Genomic DNA, 25,603 nt, shown 5'->3' on the forward strand with positions numbered 1-25,603 from the left:
AAAGCGACCGGCCATGAGCACATGGAGGGAAGGGAGGGCGGGGATGGGAGAGAAGGGACAGGGAGGAGGGCACCAAGAAGAGAAGAACAATGAGCAAGAGAGCTTAACTTGGCATCTTAATCTAGCATTTCAGTGTCTGAATGTTCTCTCCTATATTAATTGAAAGGATGACAAGGTTGAGAAGGGGAACTGATAGGTCCTGGGGACCAGTGATACTGTTTCCATGCAAATATCTGATGAAGATAATGAGATGAAAAATGCAAAAAAAATATTTAGCTTCAAAACATAATTGTCAGTTCACGGTATTGTTTTGTGTTCGTATAGGAATAACAAGAACCTTGTAGTGCTGACAGTAATTCGATTGTATCTTTTGGGAGGGTGAGCCTTACCGTACACTTTGATTTGATACATGGTTATCCATCAGATAACCCTTTTGGAGTACAGGTTTTAGAATTCAGTAACTTCTTTTTGTAGATTTGTTTCATTTTAAGATACTTTTGCCATTCTTGGGACTTGTTAGGTTTGTTTTTGCTCTTGGACTAAATAATCTTTTTAAGATAAGAGTCATTTTTTTTTCTTTTTTTTTTTTTCTTTTTTTTTTTTTTTCGGAGCTGGGGACCGAACCCAGGGCCTTGCGCTCCCTAGGCAAGCGCTCTACCGCTGAGCTAAATCCCCAGCCCCGATAAGAGTCATTTTTAAGGCTGCTGTTGTAGTCTGTGGGTCAACTGACATAATAGCAAGTTCGCAGTGTGTAAATGTTTGCTGCTGGAATGAAGGAATGACCAATTATTGATGCCCTTAAAGAAATGACACAGTGTATCTAAGAAAGCTCATTGCTTAAAACTCAAAGGATGAAAGTTTCTGAAAATTGCTCTAGTTTTAGGTAATTGGTGTTTTAGTGATGAGAAGTAGTATTTGGAGATCTTGTGGTGTGTGTGTGTGTGTGTGTGTGTGTGTGTGTGTGTGTGTGTGTGACATATAACATGAAGGGTGTTAATTGGCTGTCTCTGTTTGAATCCTGCCTCATCACCATAATGATGTGTATGTGGTACACAGTACAACAGTGGGGTGTTGCCTTTATTCCTAGACCCATTTCATTGCTGTGAGTCCTACAGTTGATTCTCTGCAACTTTTACCCTTTCCTGATTTGTTTCCTTGTTTCTGATGGTTTCCTTGTTTCTGTCGAAGGTGGCAAATTTTTCATACAAATGACCCACTTATTGGTTAACTTCAAAATAATTGAAAATAGGTTGTAAAGATTTGGAAAACTGAGAGTCCTCTCTTTGCAGCTAAAGCTAAACCCTGGTGCTCCGATGCATTGGGTGTTTGTTGTGACAGCTTTGTTGAGCTGCAGTTCACATTGCCTGTAATTCACCTCGTTACACTGAACCGTCCCATCTGCAGCAGTCAATTCTAGGGTATTTTCATCACCATCCCCAGACTCCGCACCCATTTGCCCTACTCCTCATTTCTCCTCAAGCTTCAAGGAGCTCAGCCACCACTAATCTGTTTTATGTCAGTATGGATTTACCTAGTTTGGAATCATGTAGTGTGTAGTGTCTGTGACTGAAGTCGTTTTAATTTTTTTCTCCTTATCTCTTTCTTATTGTTTCCTATTTGAAGTGTTGGGTATCAGACTCAGAGTCTGTACATTGTTAGACAAGTGTTCCACTGCTAAATTACGCAGACCCCTCTGGCCCTTTTACCAAAGTAGTATTTTCAGTGCTCATCTGTGTTATAGCATATATCAAACCCTTTTGCATGGCTAAGTAGTGTTCCATTGGGTAGGTATATCACCAGTCAAGAGGCATTGATTGTGACTACTATTTGACTAGATAGACAGTGCAGCTATGACAGGTCATCTATAAGCTTTGTGTAGCTATGCATCCTCACTTCCTGTGTTTATAACTAGTGTCATATGGTAACACTGGATCTGGCTTCTTGAGGAATTGTTTTCCAGGCAGGACGAACCATTTTATATTTCACCGACAGTGGAGGGGTTTATGCTAATTCTCATTATTGTCCTTTAAAAATCATTGCTTCTCTCCTGGGGTTTGTGATTCACTTGCCCAGTGATGACGAATGCTTACACATTTCCATGTGCTTGTCAGTCAGGTACACACTCCCAGCCACAAGGTTCTCTGTGCAGGTTCTCTATTTGCCAATGGGGATAATTTTCTTTCCTCTCTAATGTAGACTTTTTTTTTAAGTTCCACTTTCTTAACTTAGTTAGAAATTTCACCACAGTGGTGAACAGAAGTAGTTAAAGTAGATGTCCTTTTGTCTTTCTGATCCTGGGCAGAAAACATTTAGTATGGTGTTAAAGACTGTGGTATGTTCATAGATAATTTTCTATCTTGAATGTTGGTTTAGCAGTATCGTTATTTGACTATATTCTTAGAGTTTTAAAAAGCAACATTTTGTATAAAAAACAATAGTTGAGACTTCATTTTGAACTTTGAAAAGATTTATTTCATTTTTAATTGCATGTGTGTGTCCATGCATGCTCCTGAGTGCCCAAAGAGGCCAGAAGCATCTGACCCCCCAGAACTTCTGTCACGGGTCATTGAGCCACTCGCTATGGGTACTGGGAACCTAACCAGATCCTACACAAGTAATGTATGATGAGTTCTTAACTGCTGGGGTATCTTGTCAGTCCCCTTTTAACTTGTTAATTCACTCAATTACACTGTTGAAGTTTGTGCCAATGTATGGTATACCGTGGACGTACCAAAGAAAAAACCAATGCTGCTTCCAAACTCTTCTCTTAGTGCCCCGTGTGCATGTGTTTTTGAAAGTAGCTATATTGAGACATTATTGTCCTCCTCCATTTTTGCTTATTGGACAGGATGTTGCTGTCTGTCTGGCTTCAAACTCAAGGCAATTTTCCTACTTCACTTCCCAGGTGTTGGGCTTTAGAGGCATGGACCACCATGTCTAACTGTAAAGACAGTTAGCTCTGTTGAATTCTAATTTTAATCTATGATTGAAAGAGAGAATAACTGGAACTCTACACTCTAGGATTTCTTCTTTGTTGTCTGGTGTCAAGGTTTCTTGTCTGGCTTTTATAATAAGACTACTGTGTTCTTGGTGAAGGGGAAAAAAAACATCTCATATGTAGCCTCTAGATGGCAGCATAGGTCTTACAGTATTTCTAATTCTGGCCATCCTGCTTGAACTGGGTTTTTGATTTGGGTAAAGTAATTTTTGTGGGTTATGCCAGACAGTTTGCCTAACCTTTTTCTTTTCATTCTTTCTTTTCTTCATTGCTTCATATAATTTTTTAAAGCTCATTTCCTTTTTGAAGCAATGTATATTTTTGATGCTTAGAGTCCTTTAGTTTCTTTATTATTCAAAGTAGTATTTTGCATTGCGTTATGGAGATTGGATCTTTAACATTCCAAAGGTGTGATTGTTCAGTTCCGTTCTCACCCTTGATAAAGGCTCTGAGAATGGGCTCAGTGCCCTCTGCTGTGTGCTTCCCTTACTGTAGTCTTTCTTGCAATCTTGAACTCTGCTGTGTTATCCTGCACTATCAAGCAATACCATGTTAAATAAAAGAATAATTTTATCTAAAGTTGGTAGACTAAACTCTGGCAAGTAATCCTTAAGAAAAATTAAAGTATTTTAAAATAAGGTCATTAAGTCATTTTGAACAATCAGATAAGGAAAGAAAGAAAGAAGGAAGGAAAGGAAGAAAGAAAGGGAAGAAAGAAAGGAAGAAAGAAAGGAAGGAAGAAAGAAAGAAAGGAAGAAAGAAAGAAAGGAAGAAAGAAAGAAAGGAAGGGAGAAAGAAAGAAAGGACGAAAGAAAGAAAGGACGAAAGAAAGAAAGGAAGGAAGAAAGAAAGGAAGAAAGAAAGGTGTCCCATTCAGCAGCTGTTGCTGTTCCAGTAGCTCTGGATGGAACATGAGGCTGTGTAGAATACCATCACCTCACTATGCACATTCAAATCTAGGAGGAAGGGGAGAGATGGTAAGTAACAACTCTTAATAGGCCTTAGAGAGCTAAGTTCTGTAAGAGTGCAGAGAAGTAATTGTTTTGGAGAGAAGATGGCGGTGCAAGCTGCTGCAGGAAGAACAGATAAACTTCCTTTTATATGCCATTGTGAGTTGATCAATAAGACCTGTCTAGAACCACTGAACTGAGGGCTCTGTTTTCAGAGAAGTTAGTTACTCAGTAACTGATGTCTGCCCTAAGCAAGAAAAAGGAACATGGTAGCAGTGTTTGAAACATTGAAAATAATAGACTCCCTGGGTCGTGATGGCCCATCCCTTTATGAGTCTCTGAATTTTAGGCTAGCTTGGACTACAGAGCAAATTCCAGGAAAGCCAGGGCTACACAGAAGCTCTGGGTTTTGAGGGGGTTTCTTGGGGTGGGGCACTAAGACTTGAGGAGATGACTCAGTGGATAAGAGCACTTGTTGAGTAAGCATCCCCAGCTCCCACATAAAACACCAGGCTCAGCCTCATGCGTCTGTAACCCCAGTGTTAAGTGGTAGAAACAGGAGTTACTGGGAATTCTCTGTACCCTCAGTGGCCAACTTCATGTTCAGTGCACGCTGTGTGAAGAGATTAATAAGGTAGAACATTGTAGTTGGTCTTTGCCACTTTGTGGGTTCTTCCCTCCCCACCCTTTACACACACACACACACACACACACACACACACACACACACACACACACCCCGCTCATTTCTTCCCCAGCAGTAGATAGGAGAGAAAGGATAAAGGGGGGAGAGAGGATCCTTGATCTATTTGTTTTCCTTTTGTTTCTTCTTTGAGCATGACTACTAACAAACCACAACCAGCCCCCATGACCAACACCCCTCCTCTCTGGGCCCTAGCATTTCTATGTACTCTCTGAGTTCCCTGAGTTCCAGACATCATGCAATTGCAGAAACCGTCTGCAGCTAGCAAAACCATGCCTCTGCTAGAGCACTGTCAGCTGCTGCAGACAGTCCAAAGCAGCCCCATATCCCTACACCTGGGATTAAAATGAAAGCACATTCTTATAATATTTCTGTTTTTTTTAAAGAAACCAAAATTCCAGAATTGATACTACAGAGAATGACAGAAGAAGACACCCCAAGTTATCTTGACTCTGCATGTGCACCTATGGGTGTACACACACACCCACACACCACCACCACCACCACCACCACCACCACCACCACCACCACTAAAAACAACAACAATGGAAATGAATTTTAAAGAACGTGTAGAGGGGTTGGGGATTTAGCTCAGTGGTAGAGTGCTTGCCTAGGAAGCGCAAGGCCCTGGGTTCGATCCCCAGCTCCAAAAAAAAAGAACCAAAAAAAAAAAAAAAAAAAAAAAAAACATGTAGAATCTTCATGGGTAGAAATGGAAGGGAACGTAGTCCGGGTGTTTTGAATATTGGCAGTTAAGTAGAGTTTGGGAGCAATAGCTGTGTTCAAAAGAATGGTGTGAGTGATAGAAGCTAGTTTCTGAGGACCCCAGATGATAGAACTAAGACTAGCACAGCATAAGGTAACAACCATAACTTACCACTAAGAGGTGACTGCTGTAAACATTTCATGTCTCTTGACTCCTTTTATTCCCTTTGTACATGGATTTATACTTGCCCAAATAGATACACAGACACCTGCCTAGGTTTTTGTTTCTTTGTTTGTATCATTGTTTTGGTTTGTTTGTTTATTTGTTTGTTTGTTTGTTTGAGACAGGGTTTCTCTGTGAAACTCTAGCTGTCCTGGAACTTATTCTGAAGAGCAGGCTGGCCTCGAACTCACAGAGATTCACCTGCCTTTGCTTCCCAAATGCTGGGATTAAAGGCATGAGCCACCACCTCCTGGCCTGAGCTGTTTTCCTAACATAGCTGACACTATGTTTATTTTCCTCTTCCTAAAATTTCTACCACTGAAGATTTTTATAGGACAGTATCTGTAGGAGGTACAGTTAATGTAGGCCGGAATGGATTTTGAGAGACCAGAGGCAGGAGGTTAAGGATGAAGCTCTAAGGGACATGAGAATGGAGGTTAGAGCGCAGGGAGGGAAGCTGCAAGCTTGTTATTACTGCAGAACGAGCAGGTGTGTGGGTTCGTGTTAGAACAGACAGTGATGTTAGAGCTCATCACGCTCGGGTTTGGTTTGCTTTGTCTGAGGCAGTTTTACAGTATCTGAGGCTGACCCCAAACTCAGGTGAAGCCAAGGGAGACCTTGAACTTAATCCTCCTGATGAATACTGAGAACTCGTGTGTGCCACTGCGCCCAGTTAGTGCATCTGACGCAGAGATTGGACTCAAGACCCTATGCATGACAAGTCTCTAGACGGTGTCGTGCTAGAGGAGGCACATCCCCAACTCGAATGCTGTCGAGTCTAGTTAATGACAGGGCAGTCAGAAGGGCGAGAAGACACCTGATTAGCAACAACAACAGAAGTCATCGGATTCTTTTCTGTGTCCTTTTGGACAAGAATACCTTTTATCTTTACTTTTTAGAAATAAGTCATTTTTCAGACTGAGTTTTACTGTCATGAAAGCAGCACTCTTGTTTACGTGTGGTAACACGAGTGATAAGTACTAGTTCCTATGGCTATGGGAAGCTCCTTATATGTATGGTAGATGAGTCTTTGCTAACTGGAAAAGGGTTAGAAGTTTGAATTTGAAGGGACAGTAACTGGCACCAGAAGGTTGCTGCATAGCTATCTGTGGATTGGATCTGCACCAGTTTAGTTCCTCTTAAGAATGCAGACTGCATTTTCTGTGTATGTAGTTAGAAAAAATACATGGGTATCTCATCTTCCAGAAAGGCACGTCCCACCTCTCCTTTCCGTCTAACACCAAGAATTAGAATTTTTTTCATTGTCAGTGATAGACAAAAACAACTGTGAAAAGAAATAAACTTCATTTTCATATGTATTGATCATGTCTGTTGTTAAGGCTGCAGAATCAAGAAAACATAAATTCAGATCTGGACATGCGCACATCTCTAATGACTCAAAGTAGAAGGAGAAGCATCAGGAGTTCAAGGGCAGGCTTTGCTGTCTGTTGGGTTTCAGGTCAGCCTGTGACTGTGTCTTGCAGGGGAAAAAAAAAGATACCTTTAAATTATTATAACCTAAAAAAATAAATCCAGGGCACTTGACTAAAGGTAATGTAAAAGTGGCCAATAGCTTGTTTTGTTCTTTTCAAATACCATTCAAAACCCAACCTTATTTCCTTTGTTCCACGAATTACCATAGCTTCTCACCATCCTGGTTACTGTGGCATCCTGCTTAGACAATAATGCAGTATAAAGTCCAGAATCCCCACTTTGAAAGGATCAGGTTATTTCTCATAATTAGAAATTGTCAATTTAGCTTTCAAGTATTTTGTTTAAAAATGTATTATGGTAATGGGAAATAAAACATGCTGGTGTTTCTCATTTTTCCCTTGGTTAACAAATTAGGATGCACAAATCCTTAAATTACCTTTAAGGCTTACAAGCATTCATATCTTTTATCCATTAGTCAGGTTATTTTATAAACCCAACATTGCCTCTGAAAAGGTTTTACTCACAAAGAGGATTTTGCCATAAAATGCTTCTGGTCTTTTACTCCCTTCTGATTTTGGGAGGAGGGGCAGGAGAGGGGAGAGCAGACAGAGCATAAATCAATTAGGATAAGATTGCTTTCAAAGTATCATTTTGTATAATTCTATAAAATATATGCTAGCTAAGAAGATGCATGTATATTTAGAGGAAGTAGTGTGTGTGTGTGATGATGAATCTCAATGATAGAGTTTGAGTCCCTGGGTTCAGTCTCCCATGCTGTAATCACAGACAGACCAAATAGGTCTGTGGCCATTAGAGGGATAACATAGTAAACTGTTCTGTATCCTTAAAGAATAATGCAGCCATTAAAAACCGTACTAAAGCATCAGAGAACATCTACTGACAGAAAATCCTCACCTGTAAAGACAATTCCAAGCATAAAAAAGCAAACCATTGGTCAGTGAAATGGCTCAGTGGGTAACTGTGCTTGTTATCTGGTAACCTGAGTTTGGTCCCTGGAACCCCCACGGTAGAAGAGAGCCAACTCTCGCAGGTGATCCTCTGATCTCCATACATGCAGGGTGTCATACATGACATATACACATGTACAGAACATAAATACAAGTAAGTATGCCTATACATGTGTATTTGAGTGTGTGTGTGTGCGCGCGCACGCATGCCACACACAAAATTTTGAACAGGGCCTTTATGTAGCCCTAACTGACCTGGAACTCCCTATGTAGAGCAGGCTGGCCTTGAACTCACAGAGATCCTCATGCCTCTGTCCTAAGAGCCAAGATTAAAGGTGTGATACCATACTTTGTCCAATTAAATATATATTTTTAAAAAAGAAAACGTAAAACCAGCAGTTTTACCTTTAGTTTTGAGAGTAGGAGCATAGGTAAATGTTAGAAAGGAAATACAAATGTATTTAATTTCTATTACAAGTGATTTTATATTATTTAGGGAAAATACTATAAAAGTGAAGGAAATTGAAATACCATTTTAAAAATAATTGAAGTTATTTAAAAGATGCATTCCCTGTTTTCCTGAGAGTTTTTTAATTCTTTGGTAGACTGTTTCTAAATAAGAGTCATTTTGCCAATTAAAAACAATTGGTCAGCTTTCACAATGACTACTGAGGTTAAAAAGTAAATGATAGGTTTTTTTCCAACTTTGGCATGTTCTTGCAGAAGTAGAAGTCTAGGAGAAAAAGGAGTGTAAAACTGTTAGGTCAAGGCCAAGAGATGATTTGGTTGGTGTCTTCCGTGGCTTGTCATTCCAGCACTGTAGAGATTAATGGAGGAAGATTGCAAGACAGCTGTCTCAGTAATAACGGAATAAGGCTGGAGAGATGCCGCAGCTGCCGAGAGCACATGTGCTCTTGTGGAGGGCCTGAGCCCAGGTCCCAGCACCCACAGGAAGCTCACCTGGAACTGACTTCCAGAGGACTGTTGCTCTCTCCTAGCACCAGTTATGGACATGCACATGCACATGCACACGTGCAAACACTTTAGACAAAAAATACATTTTAAAACCATTATAAAGAAGCATCTTTACTGTTTTTTGGGTTTTCTTGTTTTTCTAGACAGGGTTTCTCTGTGTAGCCCTGGCTGTCCTGGAACTCACTCTGTAGAGCAGGCTGGTCTTGAACTCAGAGATCTGCCTGCCTCTGCCTCCCAAGTGCTGGGAATAAAGCCATGTGCATCTTTGCAGATGTTGGCCAATTTTGTCAAGCTTTATGTTTCTGGCTCTCTTGTTTGTAGTTGGAGAAGTAAATGCTTAGTGTTAACTACTCGGTCGTAGTAAAGAGCCCCTCCGAGTGTCTGTCAGTCTGAAGTAGAACAGCTACCATTGTCTGAAAGATAAAACAGGGAAGATTTATCAGAGTTTTGTTAAAACAATAATTCCAGTAGGGTTTATGGACGTTGGTTCCTTCCTAGGCTTTAATTTTAGGAATGATTGTGTTCATTGGGAAATAAATTGGCATATTCTGTTTTTGCTTGCTTTTCATGTTTAATTATTGATAAGCCAGAGATTTCAACTTAACAGTAGTTCCTGGTTTGGGTAAAATATTAATCCCTTTGTTTTATCTGCTGGTTTGTGTTGAAAATTTAATCTGGGAAGAAATGACATTGCATGAGACTTTATAAAAGAATGCAAAGTACTTTGCTGTGGGTACTAGAGACGTAATGACCTTGACATAAAATGTAAGTGTCTCTAACCATTACATCTAAATTAATAGTTTGTTGTTTTTTTTAAATATTTTATTTATTATATATTATGATTACACTGTCACTATCTTCAGACACACCAGAAGAGGGCATCAGATCTCATTTCAGATGGTTGTGAGCCACCATGTGGTTGCTGGGATTTGAACTCAGGACCTCGGGAAGAGCAGTCGATGCTCTTAACCACTGAGCCATCTCTCCAGCCCAAATTAATAGTTTGTTAAAAGGCACATCTTAGGGTTGGGGATTTAGCTTAGTGGTAGAGCGCTTGGCCCTGGGTTCGGTCCCCTGCTCCCCCCGCCCAAAAAAAAAAAAAAGAAAAGAAAAGAAAAAAGGCACATCTTTATATCGCTAGAGAAGTCTCTTGATTAGGAAAATTAAACATTTGGTTGACTGTTGTAAGAGGTTGGTTAAATTTAAGACCAAATGTCAGGGTAAGATGTCCTTCAAGAGGGCTGTTGACTCTGACAAATCTGTTTTGGATGTGGAATGAGAAAACAGAGCTAAAGTGTTATTTCTGACCCAAAAATATTCTATTATTTCCAGTAGTTGGGTTGGGTTGGGTTTTGTTTGTTTTTTGTTTTTTGGGTTTTTTGTTTGGTTGGTTGGTTGGGTTTTTTTTTTTTTTTTTATGTGTTTGTTTGTTTGGTCTTTAAATCAAGTTTTAGAATTGGATAAATACATTAGTCAGTAAGTACTTGACAAGGAGCAGAGTTCAGTTCTCAGAATGCACATTTTCAAAAGCCAGTGCTGAGGAGGTAAAAAGTAAGGGAACTCAGGGACTCTCGAGCTGGCCAGTCCATTCCATTTGACAGATTCTAGGCCAGAAAAAGACCCTGTCTCAAAAACAAGGTTGACAGCCTTTGAGGAAAAACACCTAAAGTTGACCTCTGGCCTCTGCACAAAGGCTTTAGGGGTTGGGGCTGAGGCTCAGTTGACAGTGCTTGGCAAGCATTGTTGAGGCCCTAGGTTTGCCCCCCCCCCCCCCTACATAAAGCCAGCCTAATGGCACACACCTGTATTCTCAGCAGTTGGCCAGTAGAGGCAGAAAATCTGGGGTTAAAGGTTATTCTCGCCTACATAGAGTGAAGCCAGCCTGGGCTACATGAGACCCTGTCTCAAGAAATTCTACCTAAAATCGATAAAAAATCCAAACCATACTTTCGTGACCTTCATATTTTATAGTGGTAAATTTATAAGTGGAAAATAATGTAGAGGGGTAGGGGATGAAAAATAACTCTTAGTTGTACTGGCTGATGTTGTGTGTCATCTTGACAAGGCAGAGAGTCCTCAGAGAGGAAGGAGCCTCAGTGGAAGAAATGCCTCCCTGGGCTCCAGCTGTAAGGCATTTTCTCAATTAGTGATCATAGGGGAGGGCCCAGCTCATTATGGGTAGTACCATCCTTGGGCTGGTAGTCCTGTAACAAATCAGATCGGTCAAGGCATGAGAAGCAAACTAGTGAGCAGCACTTCCCCATGGCCCCTTCACCACTTCCTCCCTCTAGGGTTCTAGTTTTGCTTGAGTTCCTGTCCTGACTTCCCCCAGTGATGGACTGATCTGGAAGTGTAAGCCAGATAAACCCTTTCCTCTCCAACTGGCTTTTTGGTCATGGTGTTTTTGTTGCAGCAGTAGAAACCCTAACTAAGTATCTAGGAGACAATAGAGTGTGTGGATAAAGGACCCAGAAAACAAATACAGATAGCATCGACTCATGGGCTCTAATTAAAGCCACATGTGAGGAGACACCCAAGAAGCATATAGAACATTAGAACCGGAAGCCCAAGTTCAACCAAGTAGAAATGGTTAGGAAGAGGGCAGGAAGTGGAGGTTGTGGCTCAGTATGTAAGGTACTTGCTGCACACATCTGTTGACCTGGATTCAATCCCTGGAAATCATGTAAAGACATTAACTTCACAAAGGTGTCCTCTGACTTCCGCACATGTGCTGTGGCACTACTCAGACATATCGTGTGTCAACCATACTAGTAATAACTATTATTATAATTTCAAAAATTTTAAGATAGAGGAAGGCAGGAGAGAAACTAGGGTAACGAATGTCATTGCAGTAGCCATGAACTGAGCTAGAGGACTATGAGTGGACATGAAGAGAGATGATTTGAGAAAGGTGAAGGATAAAGCCAAGTCTCAATAGATTTGCTATGACAGGGGCTGGGGATTTAGCTCAGTGGTAGAGCGCTTACCTAGGAAGCGCAAGGCCCTGGGTTCGGTCCCCAGCTCCGAAAAAAAAAAAAAAAAAAAAAAAAAAAAAAAGAACCAGATTTGCTATGACAAAGAAGGGAGAAAGTCATCAAGCACGGCTTCTGAACTTCTCTCTTGAGCATTAGCCAGTGGTGTGCACAAACAAAGGAAAGGCCAAATGGAACATCAGACTAGATCCACCTTCTGATCAGACATAAGTTTTTAGTGGCAAAATATACAGAAAAAATGTGTCCCTAATGCTGGCCATAAGGCAACACGATGGTGTCCCTTCGATTGTTGGGGCTTATTGCTTTTAGAGTTTCCAGTCAGTGGTGTCAGGGCCAGGCAGACAGCAGCTGTCTCCCTGTCTTGAAGAAACGGCTGAGGAGTCAGAGTTGTGCAGACAGAACAGCAGACAGATGAGAGTTGTAAACTAGAGAGACCTTGTGAGGGTGATTGAGGACCGCTCTACATACTCACACGAGGAAGCCATCTGCCTGAAGAGAGCCATGAGGAAGGGCTAGAGGGAAATAGTACCCGACAGCACAGGATCAGTAACAGAATACGTGAGACTGCAACAATGACAGGATTCAGAGGGTACTGTAGAGGACTTAAAAGGTCTTGCCTTTCCTCAGCAGTAATAATACATGTGTCAAGACTTAGCGAATGGAATTTGAACATATATCCAGTTTGTGTCTTAGCAGTTTTTTCTTCTTGGGTGAAGAGTGTATTTGTGGTTTTCTGAGGTAAGGTTATGTAGTTCACGGCCTCAAATTTTTGATCATCTTGCCTTCCCCTCCCGCGTGCTGGGATTATTGGTAAGGATCTTCAGAGCAGTCCTCAGCAAAGCTTTTCAAGAAAAACAATAGAGAAAGAAAAGAAAGATGATGGGATAATGGAGAAGGGACATATTTGTCAGGAAAGGTTTTGAGTTCAGTTTATTTGTGTGCATGTATTTGTAAATCCATGTAATACGTGGAGAGGCCAGAGCTCAGTGTCAGGTAACCTCTTCAGTCATTTCTACCCTGTATTTTGAGACTGGATCTCTTACAGGAGATAGAGTCCCCATTTCGTCTAGACTGTCTGGTCATCAGGCCAGGGAGCCACAGTGCTGGGGTTCCAGGGGTGTACCATTGTCCTTGCCTTTACACAAAGTGCTGGGAACCGGAACGCAGATCTTCAGTGACAACCCCTTACTGTCTGAGCCGGCACCCCAGCTCTTAATTTGGTTTTGACGTGCAATTGGAGCCATTTCCCTGCCTTTGAGTGTATGGATGAGTGAGGTCCTTTGACTGGGGCTAATGGAGGGGGATTGAAATGGAATGAGGAATGTGTGTCAAAAATAACCTAGGATAAAATTGATTTGCATATTAAGTGATTTTTAAAAATTAGTTTTCTGGACTTAAAATTCTCACTTTTTTGTCAAAGATTGTAAAAACAAAAGATATTTCTTGTTTAATTGAAAATTGTTAATATCAGGATTTTTTATAGTATATATTTTATTAAAGTTAACATTTTGTTCTTATAAAAATACATATACTTATAAAAATATATACAACTATATACATATTTGAAAATATAAAGAAATAAAAAATTACCTGAAATTAAACCATACTAAAATAGTCACTGTTTACATTTTGGTAAGCATCTTACCAAGTCATCTAAACATGCTTTCCAAGTGATAGCATATTAAAAGACATATAAGCCTGGCGGCGATGTTGCACACCTTTAATCCCAGCACTCTGGAGGCAGAGGCAGTTGAATCTCTGAGTTTGAGACCAGCCTGGTCTACAGAGTGACAGCCTAGGACAGCCAGAGCCCTATCTTGGGGGGTGGGGAGAGTGAGGGAGAGATGTGTGCACACGTACTCATGAAAGACCCCAGCTTAACAGCAGTAACGCCATTTTGCAAGGCTGTACTTAAGATGACTGGTTCAGGGAAAGGTTAGAACACTGAGTACACAGCGGCTGCCAAGCAGGATGTGTTTGGTTGAAGGCCTGACAACAGGACACTTCGGTTGAGCACCTGACAATGAAAAAAAGCCCCGGGAGAGGTCCCACACCCTGGTGGGGGGCCGAGTCAGTCGTTATGTTCCAAGAAGGTAGCTAAGAAACTTGCCCCCGGGCTGAACCCTTGGGGGGGCCGAGTCAGCCGTTATGTTTCAGGAAGGTAGCTAGGAAACTTGCCCCCGGGCTAAACCCTTGCCATATTAGAATCCACCAATTATATCCCTGTAACCATGCATCTGCTTCTGTATGCTTGCTTCTGCTCCCCAAAATCCTATAAAAGCCCATCCTTGGTTCCGTGGGGCGCGCCAGTCCCCCGAGTGACTGAAGCGCCCGCAGGTGCCTGTGCCTGTGTATCCCGACAATAAACCAAATCCTCTTGCTGATTGCATCCTGTGGTGTCTCGGTCTGGTCTTTGGAGTTAGAGGGTCTCCATCCCGAGGGAAAGTTCTCCCTGAGAGCTTTTCACTCATACATGTTATTCTGCAGATATGTATGTTTTACATGTCCACTACTATACTGTTCCTACTCTCTCACATGATTTTTGTTCTAATGTGCTGTGAGCAGACTTTAGAAGAACTGGCTGTGACCATTTGCTTTTTTTAGTGGCGTGATTATTTCAGTGGTCATTTAGGTCATTTTCAGCACCCCTCTAATGTAAGTCATGCTTCAACAATCATCTTTTCTTAGGTTAAGTTAAATGTACTTTTAAAATTTGTCTGCACGGAGGCTGGAGGTGTGGCTCTGGTAGAATGCTGCCTAGGCTTCACACAGCCCTGGATTTGATCCCTTGCACCACAGAACAGAGGTGGTGTGAGGACAGACTCATTGTCCCAGCACTTGGGAGGTAGAAGCAGAAGGATCAGAAGGTCAAGGTCATCCTATGCTGTACAGTGAATTTGAAGTCAGCCTGAGGGACATGAAACCCTAGTTCTAAACAAACAAATGAGAAAGTTCAGCTTTCGTAGAGTCACGTAGTCATTTGTACATCTAGGATTAGACCCCAGGTCTTCTGACTGTGATTCAGGGGAACCTTGCCTGTCAGCAAGGGAGCAGAGCTTATGTTTCTTGGCTTCACTCTAATACTCATTTGATAAAATGTGATTTGCTTCTTGGAGCTTGTAAATAAAACTGCTTCTATTTAACAGTTGCTGTTGATTCTGATTTGATGCTTATGACACTTTCGAGCTTAAGGTGCTTTTCATTAAAAGCAAGAACAGTTCAGAGACCATGCCTTGCACCCACTGGATAAATAGACTTGAGATCCATCTACTAGATAGGACCTAAGTTTTTCTGGTAATGATTGTGTGGGTTAAAACTAGTAAAGTTTCTTAGAACCTTTTTTCACTCTAGAGGATAAAATCTTAATGTATAAAATGGAAATGGCATTTGGGTTCTCTGAAGTGTAAAATGGACTTGAAATCATCAAGGGGTCAGATTGGAGCAAAATCGAAGCCATGCCAGTTGCATTCTCCAAACCTTGTTTGAGGCCTTTATTCTTGAAAGGACTCATAATTCAGATCACATTAGCACTAGTTTGGCTGGCACTTATCCCACACAGATGTGCAGTTTCAGCTTTGACTTGCAAACCGCCCCATTGACAGTCTTGGTTTTGTTTGCTACATAGAAGTCAGTTAGGAAAGCCTGTGTTCTTATTTCGTCTTCTGAGGGAGATCCTAATGTTTTCAATGGCCAGTGTTGCATCTAATTAAGTTGAGAGAGGTGAGGAGAGAGTGGCTATGATAGAATCCTCCTTTTCCCTTCATTCGGAATTTCACAAAAGGTCTTAGAGGATAAAGGAACCCAAAATCAACTCTCCTAGTCTTTAGTGCCGGGGTCTCTTAAGCCTGTTGTTTAAGGAATAGGCATTACCTCTTTGGGATTTTTTTCTGATTTACTTTATTGAAGCCAGACTTGCACATCCTCACATCAGACAGCACATGCAGAGATGGTTGCATAGCCGGACATTACCTGCTGCAAAACAAGTATCACCAGAAGCGATTCTTATTCTGAACATAACAGACTTTAAAATCCCCTTTGGACTGTTGAAAAGAGATCAAATGAAAACTTCAGAATGATTATTTATTAGGGAACAAGAAAACTCCAATTTTATTCCCTCATTGTAGCTCCACTTTCTCATTTTAATGCTCTGTCCTTGCTCAGGTAAAAGATGTCCTGCACCTACAGAGTCGCACAAGGGGGGACAGCACCTTTCTGTTTATTGCCTGTTGCAATTTGGCCTGTTTACAGACAGAATTGCTCTGTGGGTGCTTCTAGTGGAGAGAAGAGGAAATCAGGAGAGCAGCAAGAAATCAGCGCTCGCACATGACCTACGAATTAGCTGATTGTTAACATGCACTTAGTTAAGAGATGATTGCAGCCCGAGGAGTCATGACCTCAACTTTTCATCAGCTCCATTGGCTTGTGCCTCAGTTTGGAAATGAAGAGGTATATGGGAAGTTTTAATTGTACCTGTGTGATTTATCCCTAGTCAGCTCTTTAATTTCTTCTGGCTGTCTGAGGTTTCCGACATGCTGTAAATTTCCCCAACTTTTTCATTATCTGCAATTTCTTTATGACTCGTGAATCGGAGTGGAGAGAGAGTGTGGATTTACAGCGGAGATAAACATGTCCATAAAGTCTGTATCTGTGTCAGTAATTGTACTGCTGTCAGTGACTGTCCTGTTTTACAGGCCTCTCTTGGGAAAGGTACAGGCTTCACTACCAGCAGCACTGAAGTGTTTGCTTTGATTTGCATTAGCTTGCTAGATTAGGTAGGGATGCTTGCTAGGAATTGATGCTAGACCTTGGCCTCTCCTGTTTGCTCACTTGCGTGTGTGTGGTCCGATGACTCCCTAGGATAAGGCTGTGCTGAATGGAGCGTGGGCATGTAGTGTTCATCCCCTAAATGAAGACACAACTTAGATTGGTATTAATTGCACATTCATTGTGAAGAATCCTTTCTTTCTACCTTCATCACATACAACAGCACCTTTAAGATCCCTTCTCTTTCCTATCACTGCTGATACTAAACTGCCCCCATCTTTCTTTTCTTTGCATTCTAAGATGCACTTTCTCTTTCAGAACACTCATTTCTAGCTAAAGTTAAAATGAAGACTGTCTCTGCTTTGTCTTCTCAACTGTTTTCCAATTGCCTAAAGTCGTTTGCTGGCAGACATTCACCATGAGGAAGGTACTCTTAGAGAAAATGTCTCAATGTTACCTGCCTTTAAGAAGGCTTTTAAGAGGCTGATAATGGTGGTGATGCACACCTTCAATCTCAGCATATTCTTGGGAGGCAGAGGTGGACAGATCTCTATGAGTTAGAGCTAGCCTGGTCTAAATAGTAAATTCCAGACAAGCCAAGGTACATGAGACATTGTCTCAAAAAAATGTGTGTACATGTGTGTGTGTTGGGGGGTGCTTTTTAGAATGTCTTTGGTGGCATTTGTTTGTTTTTTACTAGCAGTTTGGGAAGAAACTGAAAATTAAGAGAACTTCTCTTTAAATAGGTGGAACTCAGACCAAATGTTTTCCTTCTAGTATACCTAATATTTGAGTAGACCCTTCAGGGTCAGAACTCTTTACTTACACTGAGCCTCCTGTGAGGTTCTCTCAAAAGCCAATGTATGGAAATACAAACAGAAGATGTGTGATGAACTCAAGTTCTAGTCAGCCACGGCCACGTGATGATCTTCCTGTGACTCCCGGGTCTTTATGCTGATTGTCTTCTTTTTTTGGCCACAGCTGATCACAGACATCTACCAGTAGATGGGAGTGAGAAGATTACTGGAGAAACAGAACTGAGTCCCTCTCAGAAACACGATGAAAAATACACTGTTTTTTAAAAGGCCCAAATGAAAATTTTAATTATCCAGGGGCTGCTGGGTGTGGTAGCTCATCTATAATTTCAGTATCAGGAGGATCGTGAGTTTAAGGCCAGCCTAAGCTGCAGAGTAGAATGATAAAAATATATATATATATATATATATATTATATATATAATATGTTATATATATATAATATATATATATATATATATATATATATATATAGAGAGAGAGAGAGAGAGAGAGAGAGAGAGAGACTGTTTCCAAAAATGTATCCAAAAGTTTTGATTGTTACCTTTCCTTTCATCGTGGTGTAGAGTTTCTTCTTAATCAGCTGTGGGCTAACTATTGTGTTTGGGTGAAGCCTCTGACTCCAGTCATTCCTGACCTCCTTTAGAACAGTAGGGTCCCCTTTTAGTTTGTAACACCTTTCCTATCACACCAACATTATTCTTCATGTTGTACTCTTGTGAAACTACATTGTCATCTAATTTGGAAAAGTTGTACTGTAGGACTACCATGTCCTCTACAACACAGTCTAAACGTAACTGACAGAACCTCAAGTTATTCACTTGTTGCTACCCGAATCTTGTCTTCCGAACTTAAAACTGTTTCCTTTAGTGAATGTCTGTAGTTGACATCCATTTTGGTAACCTTTCTTTTTTCTTATGTCAGCTCTATGTAATCTAATTATAAATACAGTAAGTTTCACCTCTATGTCTGTCAAGTCAAAAGAAGGAGCAATTGCTAGATGTGTCCTATGTAAATGGGTTTTGTAAGTGCTTAGATTAAGAAGCTTGTTATTACTAAGAAAATTTCCTACCAGAATACATTTCGAGTTGGGGCTGGAGGGTACATAGCTTCACAAAAACACAGAGAAAATTGTCTGCTTCTGCTGGTGTCAGCTGTCAAAAGTCAGTATTATGCACAAGGAAAATGTCTTTTAAAAGAGCAGCACATTAAAACAATATCTCATTGCTAGTGAGTGCTACTGGCTTTAAGTGGGCTTTCTCCATAGCCTTGGGTTAAGTTTAATAAATACAGAGGTTGAGGGAGGTCAAGCACGTGTCTCCAGCTTTAAAGTGGACAGGCAGCCTCCTCAATGACACCCAAGAGAAGCCAGGCTACTGATAGAAGGGTTGGTTCTTGAGTTCTTAATGTGGTGTTTTTATTATTATTGGTGTATGTGTGTGTGTGCGCACATGCATGCATGTGTAGAAACATACAAATATAATCTGCTGAGTATGTTCAGTATTGCTTGTATGTATGTTTTTAAGAGTGATCGCTTGGTATTGAATAACCATTTAGGGTCTCATCCCTCGGGGAGACTGATTCTCCCTCTCTCAGTAGTCATTTATTTTCTGTAGCTCCTCATCTAAGTGTGGTGTCCCATGGGATTGTGTAGCATTTTGTTGTTGTTTTTCTGTTAAATCCAATATTCTTTGTAAATGCCATTGCATTCTTGTACTAAATTCTGAGCTCCAGCTTTCTTGACTGCTATTTTTGCTACAACAAACATACTCACCCAAGTAGCTATCATTTTCCTCCAGAATATTGAGTTTATTAACTTGTTTCTTGACAGAAAGCTTTATCACGGACTCTTTATTTTGGATCTTCTTCTTTTTCTAGCTAAACTAGCTGTAGAATTGATCTTTTCTCCAATATTCACCACACGGTACAATTAGAATAATTCTGAAACAGATCGACAGGCCACCCATTCCCTGCATATCGCCCCTTCGTGGCTCTGCTGTTCTTAGGGTAAAGCAACATCTTTAACTTGGCTTCTCACACACCCTGTTCATCTCACACACGAGTGCTCTCTGAACATGTGTTCTGCAAGTTCCAAAGGAGGAATGGTAAACTAAAGAATTCAGAAACAACTCTTGGGAGAGATGAAACTTGAAATGGTACTTGGTGGCATTTGCATGTCAGTGGAATGAGTATACTTCAGACTGGGGATAAACTAAGTACTAACAAGTGTGTTGAGATAGCTGGCAGCGGTGGCACATGCCCTTAGTCCCAGCTAAAGGAGGCAAAGACAGGTGAATTTCATGCCTGGTCTACAGAGTGAGTTCCAGGATAACTAGGACTACAGGAAACCCTGTCACAAAAACAACAAAAACCGGGGAGAGGGGTTGGGATTTGGCAAGGACGAACCAGATTGTCAAGAATCATGTGGAAAATTGTTTCCTAAATCCTGATGGCAGCCCCCAGAAACACTGAAGGGTGTGGTGATGGGCCTCAGGCCTTTTAAGGGATTTTTCAGCATTTCTTGTTTGGTTTTGCTATTTTTAAAATGAAAATAAATAGGAAAAAATCAATTCTTTTTAATTTTTAGGGAATAAGCTAATATTCCAGAAATAATTCAACTTTTTTTTTTTTTCAGAGCTGAGGACCGAACCCAGGGCCTTGCGCTTGCTAGGCAAGTGCTCTACCACTGAACTAAATCCCCAACCCCAATATTCAACTTTTTAAATTGCTGGGAAAAAGCCTGTGGTAGATATTTCTAGCATGGAAAAGTGCTTAGTTTTCTGATTTCTGTATATTTAACAAAGCAAATTCTAAGATATAAGGGGAGAGGGATTGGTAGAATTTTGTTTTACACAATAGCAGGGATTAGTGAACCAGGGGCTAGATTTTATTTTATTGTGTTTGACATACATAACCTAGTCTACAAGAGGCTTTTAGTATTATGATTGATTAAATGATTATGGAAGGTCTATGTGAAATTTAGAAGTTAGAGGCAATTCTCACTATTTAACAAAAGAAAATGTGATTTGTAGATGATACATTTTTACAAGGTATTATTTTAAAAACATAATTTACATAATATTTACTATAATAATATAAAAAAGCTGGTTTTGAAAGTCTTTTTAATTGGCAATAAATGTAGCAAAAACAGTTTTCAGCAAAACATAGGGAAGTAGGTTCACTAAAAAACATTTAAGAGAAACACAAAAACTTAGCTTTAAATGCCAAGTGAGTTTATGTTGCTTACATATAGTGGGGGAAAGCATCTTCCTCCTGGTTTTAACGGCAATTCTTTACCTTCTTTGTAGCGTTCTGCCTGCTGCACACTGTGCATGATTTTGTCCTGCTTATGGTGAAGATTCTCATCCTTCCAATAGGATCAATATTAAACCAGCAGTCTTTACCTCCTCGATCCATATTAAACCTGTCCAGGAGAGAGTCTGCTTATTGGATAATATAGCTACACGGGGGCTCTATGACAGTATCTTTTGCTGCCTCATTAACTCTTGAGCTTTAGAACAAGATAAAACTGCCTTAAAGCCTCTTATCTGATGTCTGGTGTAACCTGCAGAGAGCAGGAGTGCTGCCATTAGTTTATGTTAGAAATCAAACGGCCCTCTGCAGGGCAGGAAGTACTGATTAAACTTGAAGTATCCCTGGAGAACTCTACAGCTGTCAGAGGGGTGGTAGCTGTCCCTCATGAAAAGGGAAATCTGGGCCAGAGGTCCCAGTGGGGCGGTGCTTTGAGAGCGCGGCACGTGGCTGCCCCAGCTGTTCTGCTTTGCCTAATGAATTGTTTTACAAGCAGAGGCTGGGTATTATCATCACAAGCTGCCTTCCTGGGGGACTGGAGCAGCCACATAATAAGTAATGTTAGTGATGGTAATTGAAATGTGATGGCTCTCCTGAGATCTCTCCAGCCCTGGAACTGGTGGGCACTTGTGGATTGTCTTGTCCTACCCAAGTCCTGTTTGAAGTGTGCTCTCCCTCCCTCCAGTGTCATGATATTGTTGTGTGATCCCCCCCCCCCCTTTTCCCTGCCCGCTATGGAAATTCATGAACAAAGGCAGTATTTGGATTGCTATAATGGCTTCAAGTATAAAAAGAATCCCTTTGACTTTTTATTTAATTTATGGACATTGCAGCAGCAAAGAAAAGCCACGTACTCCCTTTTAAAGGAACCAGTTGAGTGCTCTCTAGGGGTTTTAAGGGAATATGATTACAAACTTATGAGTAATACAAGCTTTCATTTGAAGAAATTTAGATAGCATGGGAGAATATAACATCAAAAGACAAGCACATTTTTTTATCAGAGGTGACCACCAAGTTTCTCCATGAACACTTACAGACACATTCTGTACTTAGGTTTATATTTGTTATTACACAGTTATAAGATAACTTACATACATGTTGTGACTTTTTGGCCTATAATCTCAGACATTTTGTGTATATTTATATATATTGTAAATATATTTTGTATATAGGTCCACTTGATTGTTCTTAATTGTTACATAGACTCTCATTGTGTTGATATACTAACTTAAGACTCACTAGGTAATTTGACTTAATACTTATTGTCACATTTGGTTGCAGTCATGATTTCTGCTCCTATGTATAGTTCAAATTTGATTTCTTGTGTGGTTTTCCTTTCTTCAGGATTGTTTTAAAATAGCAAATGCTGAAGGCAAAACTTTTAGGGGGTTGGAATGAACCCTGTCATGTGTCATCAGCAAGATAGATAGATAGATGTTCCTTCTGTATATTTTCCATTCTTTCCTTTGGTAAATGAAAAGTGTTCTTCAGTACCAAATAACTAGGAGAAAGAACTTTGAATGTAATCCAAGGCATCTATAGAGACAACCTTTAAAATTGAATTAATGCTTTTTTCCTTCATTTTCTGCTTCAGAAGTCCCATGAATCAGGCTTTTAGGTGCATTAATGAACTTGGGGAATTGTTAATGCATGGAAATGAGTTAGGCTTCCTGTGAGCTTTAAGGGCCTGGCAGGGAGTGGCAGTGAAAAAAGCAAACTCTGGGAGATTCAGGGCAGTGATAGGAGAAATCAGTTCTCTTCTTGGGGAAGCAAACCAAATTAGTGACATATGACGTCAGTGAGAGAATCTGTTTACAAGCTGAAGAGTAGAAAAGTTCATGTCTGTTATAATTGGGGACATTGCATTCCTTTCAAACTTAAAGCTTTTAAACCCATTCTCTCGATGCCTCAAAGTTTCCTTTTGTCTAAACTGATTTTTTTTTCTAAACTGATTTTTTTTCCTATGACTGAGGTTTTTCCTGTCCTTGATGTTAAATATTGGGATAGTGTATAGCTCTTAGTTTAGTAATAATAATTACTGTTTATTCTTGTCTAAGCCTTTAGTCAGTTCATGAGTGACAGGTATAGCGTTTTCTTAGGCTTCCCTAGTTGTTGAGGGCCTCCAAGCTTCTGCTGTTTACAGTAGTCACCACCGGCTGCATGTGTCTGTTCAGAGTAGTTAATGACCTTTAGAATCCCAGCCACACTAGCCGATGCTCAGTAGCCACATGCAGCCAAGTAGTCAACTATTGTACCGGACAGCACCACTTTAAATGGAAGGTTAGCAAACTGATCTACAATGATGTTTGTTTTCTCTGAGCTAAGAATGGCTTTTACATTTTTGTAAGGTGTTGGACATGTGGGATAGAGAAGGTTGTGAGACACAAAGTGGATACTACCTCAGAGCTTATTTAATGTCTTAAGCTTTATAGGAAAATTTGCTGAGCCTTGGACCTCCCTGACCTTTTCTGTTCCCTGGCCCCAAATCCAGCTTTCTGATTGTTAGGTTAAGAGCTTCCCTGTGCCATTAGAGTGCTGTGAGTCTATTAAGTAGGTCTACAGAAGAATTCAGAGCAGAGTTCTAAGATGAGGGATGGAGGACTGACTATAGAACGAGAGCAGACAAGTGTCTGTTTCCTGGAGCTAGCAACTTGGTGAGCATTAAAATAGGTAGATGTAGTTATCAACTGCGTAAGCTTTGTGAGTAAATAGCTCTAGGCTAACAGAACCCCATTCTGACTCTGTGCACTATTTGTGTCTCCTAACTACTAAATTTTTCTGTCTTACTCTGAAAGGCATCTAATGACTGTACTTATGCATTATTTTATTTTTAGTGCTAGGGCTCAGTGCTACACTTCTAGTTTTAACTTAATTTGGTCTTTTAGGAAGAACAAAGTAAAAAGTTGTCATTCCCAACATCTGAGAAATATGTGTGACTCTAACAATTCTTCATTAATGGAAGGCTCACAAATCTTTCTTTAAAATGAGCATCTGGAACTTTTGAGACAAATTAGAGAATTAACTTGTTGCTTTCCACATAGGACTTTAAGGTGCCTTTATGAATTCCAAAGTTTGTGATAACCCTGAACACATCATTTTTCCTTTGAAAAGAAGGCAGAGTTGATGAAAGTTAGGTTACTCATTTGAGCTTTTAAGTAATTCTATAACTAGAGATAACTAAAGTGGTTTTCTCACAAAAATAAATGTTTTGAAAAAAACATGTTGAATTATTAGTAAAATTTTAACTTGACTTTGTCTGAATCTTTAAACTCAAGAGAGCTAAATGCCAGATTGGAAAGGGCTGCTATAGGTCATTGAGTCAGCTAAGGAGGGAAGGGCATGTTTCAACAGATCCCTGGACAAAGAGGCCAGTGGGAGAGGAAACGAGGAGTAAGGCAATCCAACAGTATTTCCAGAGATGTCTTCATGAAGTAAAAGCTTCCTTCAAATGACTCAGTGGTTCTATCACCAAAAGCTCTATGGTGGTTATGGTGTCAGCGGCTCCTGTGTTGAGCTTAAATCCCTAAGGTCCTAATCCTTCAGTACCGTGCCTCTGCCACTCCTTCCAACCTGTCTCTCAGCCCTTCCGTTCAGTTCTTCCGTTCACTTTTATGTGTGACCTCTAAACATTTGCCTCACCCTCTTGCCTTGTTAGGATTAAGTGCTCCTGTTCAGTGTCTGGGAAAATAATTTCATTGAAAGTCTCCTTCCATAAGGCATGACAAGTGACTTCTTTTAGATCTCCTGATCCCAGTAAGAGCTCTCATTTTTGTAGGAATTCAGAATTTCCCAGGGCTGTTTACCAGGCTTTGTGCTTAGCGATTGGGAGTGCTGGTGAGTATATGGCAAAGGCACATGATCTTCAGTAGTTGTGCTCCAGCGGACAGTTTACAAGTATTAAGGAGAAGGGACGTTGCTGTAGGGTTCAGAGTTAAAAACTATAAAAACAAGACAGAAAACCTTGCCCTGGCCTGGTGGCATATACCCATAATCCCAGCACTTGCATCTGAGAGACTTGAGAGTCAGGAGCTGAGTCTCAGCCGGCCTGCAATATTAGTGAAGTCCAACGGAGTCTGGGCCCAGCTATTGTAAGATTCCTTTTCAAGATAAGAGAAAACCTAAATGGTGTGTGGGGGGGGGAGGTGACTTGCCCTGCATCTGAGACTTCTTTATCCTGAACTGGGTTACCACCTTTTGAAAAGGCATTTTCTTTAGTGTTCCAAGACTCTCAGATTAGCAGGGAATACGGTTGTTTTCTCCATGCAGCATTTTGTTGTTGCAAGATAGTATCCCAGAGAACTTACCTAAAGGAAGAAAGTTATGGAAAGGCATGGCAAAGGAAAGCTGTTTGTCTCCTGGCAACCAGAAAACAGAGACTGAGACAGGGAGAGTCCAGACACAATATATACCCTTCAACGCCATGCCCTTACAGACTGCCTCCCAAGAGCCCTTTCAGCTATGGTTTATCTGTCTATTAAATCATCCGTGAACTTAAGTGCCCTGTATTGTGATCCTCTGTCATTAGTGCCAGCTAGCTGAAGGTCAAGCTTTTTGTGTATTGGGGAAACACTTAGTATCCAAACCATAATGTTACCACATGTGGAAGAGTGGATCTGACTCCAGCAGCTCTCAAAGGATATCTGGTTATCTGGGATTTTCACCATTAAAGTGCTAACACTTAACATAATTGGAACATAGTAGACATCCATTGTCTGGTACATGCTTCTTCTCTCTCATGGTTTATGTACATAAAGGCATTTTCA

The 25,603-nt window shown here is 40.6% G+C and overlaps 1 protein-coding gene and 1 long non-coding RNA gene across 12 annotated transcripts in view; both read left to right on the forward strand.

The window, feature by feature from the left end:
- The window catches only part of Lin52 (lin-52 DREAM MuvB core complex component), a 97,269-nt gene that overhangs the window by 15,548 nt on the left and 56,118 nt on the right, over nucleotides 1–25,603 (forward strand). The window contains exons 6-7 of one of the 11 annotated variants that reach the window (XM_087553870.1): nucleotides 20,164–20,199; nucleotides 20,837–24,089. In XM_087553870.1, coding sequence (XP_087409996.1) covers nucleotides 20,164–20,165 — 2 coding nt within the window. In that variant the 3' untranslated portion in view covers nucleotides 20,166–20,199; nucleotides 20,837–24,089. 11 annotated transcript variants of the gene reach the window in all.
- LOC148005389 (uncharacterized) lies at nucleotides 62–3,802 on the forward strand. Its single transcript, XR_015623213.1, has 2 exons — nucleotides 62–563; nucleotides 688–3,802. It is a non-coding gene; the product is annotated as an uncharacterized LOC148005389 (long non-coding RNA).

This window comes from Rattus norvegicus, chromosome 6, assembly GCF_021556685.1.
Source record: "Rattus norvegicus strain SHRSP/BbbUtx chromosome 6, alternate assembly SHRSP_T2T, whole genome shotgun sequence".
Lineage (NCBI taxonomy): Eukaryota > Metazoa > Chordata > Mammalia > Rodentia > Muridae > Rattus > Rattus norvegicus.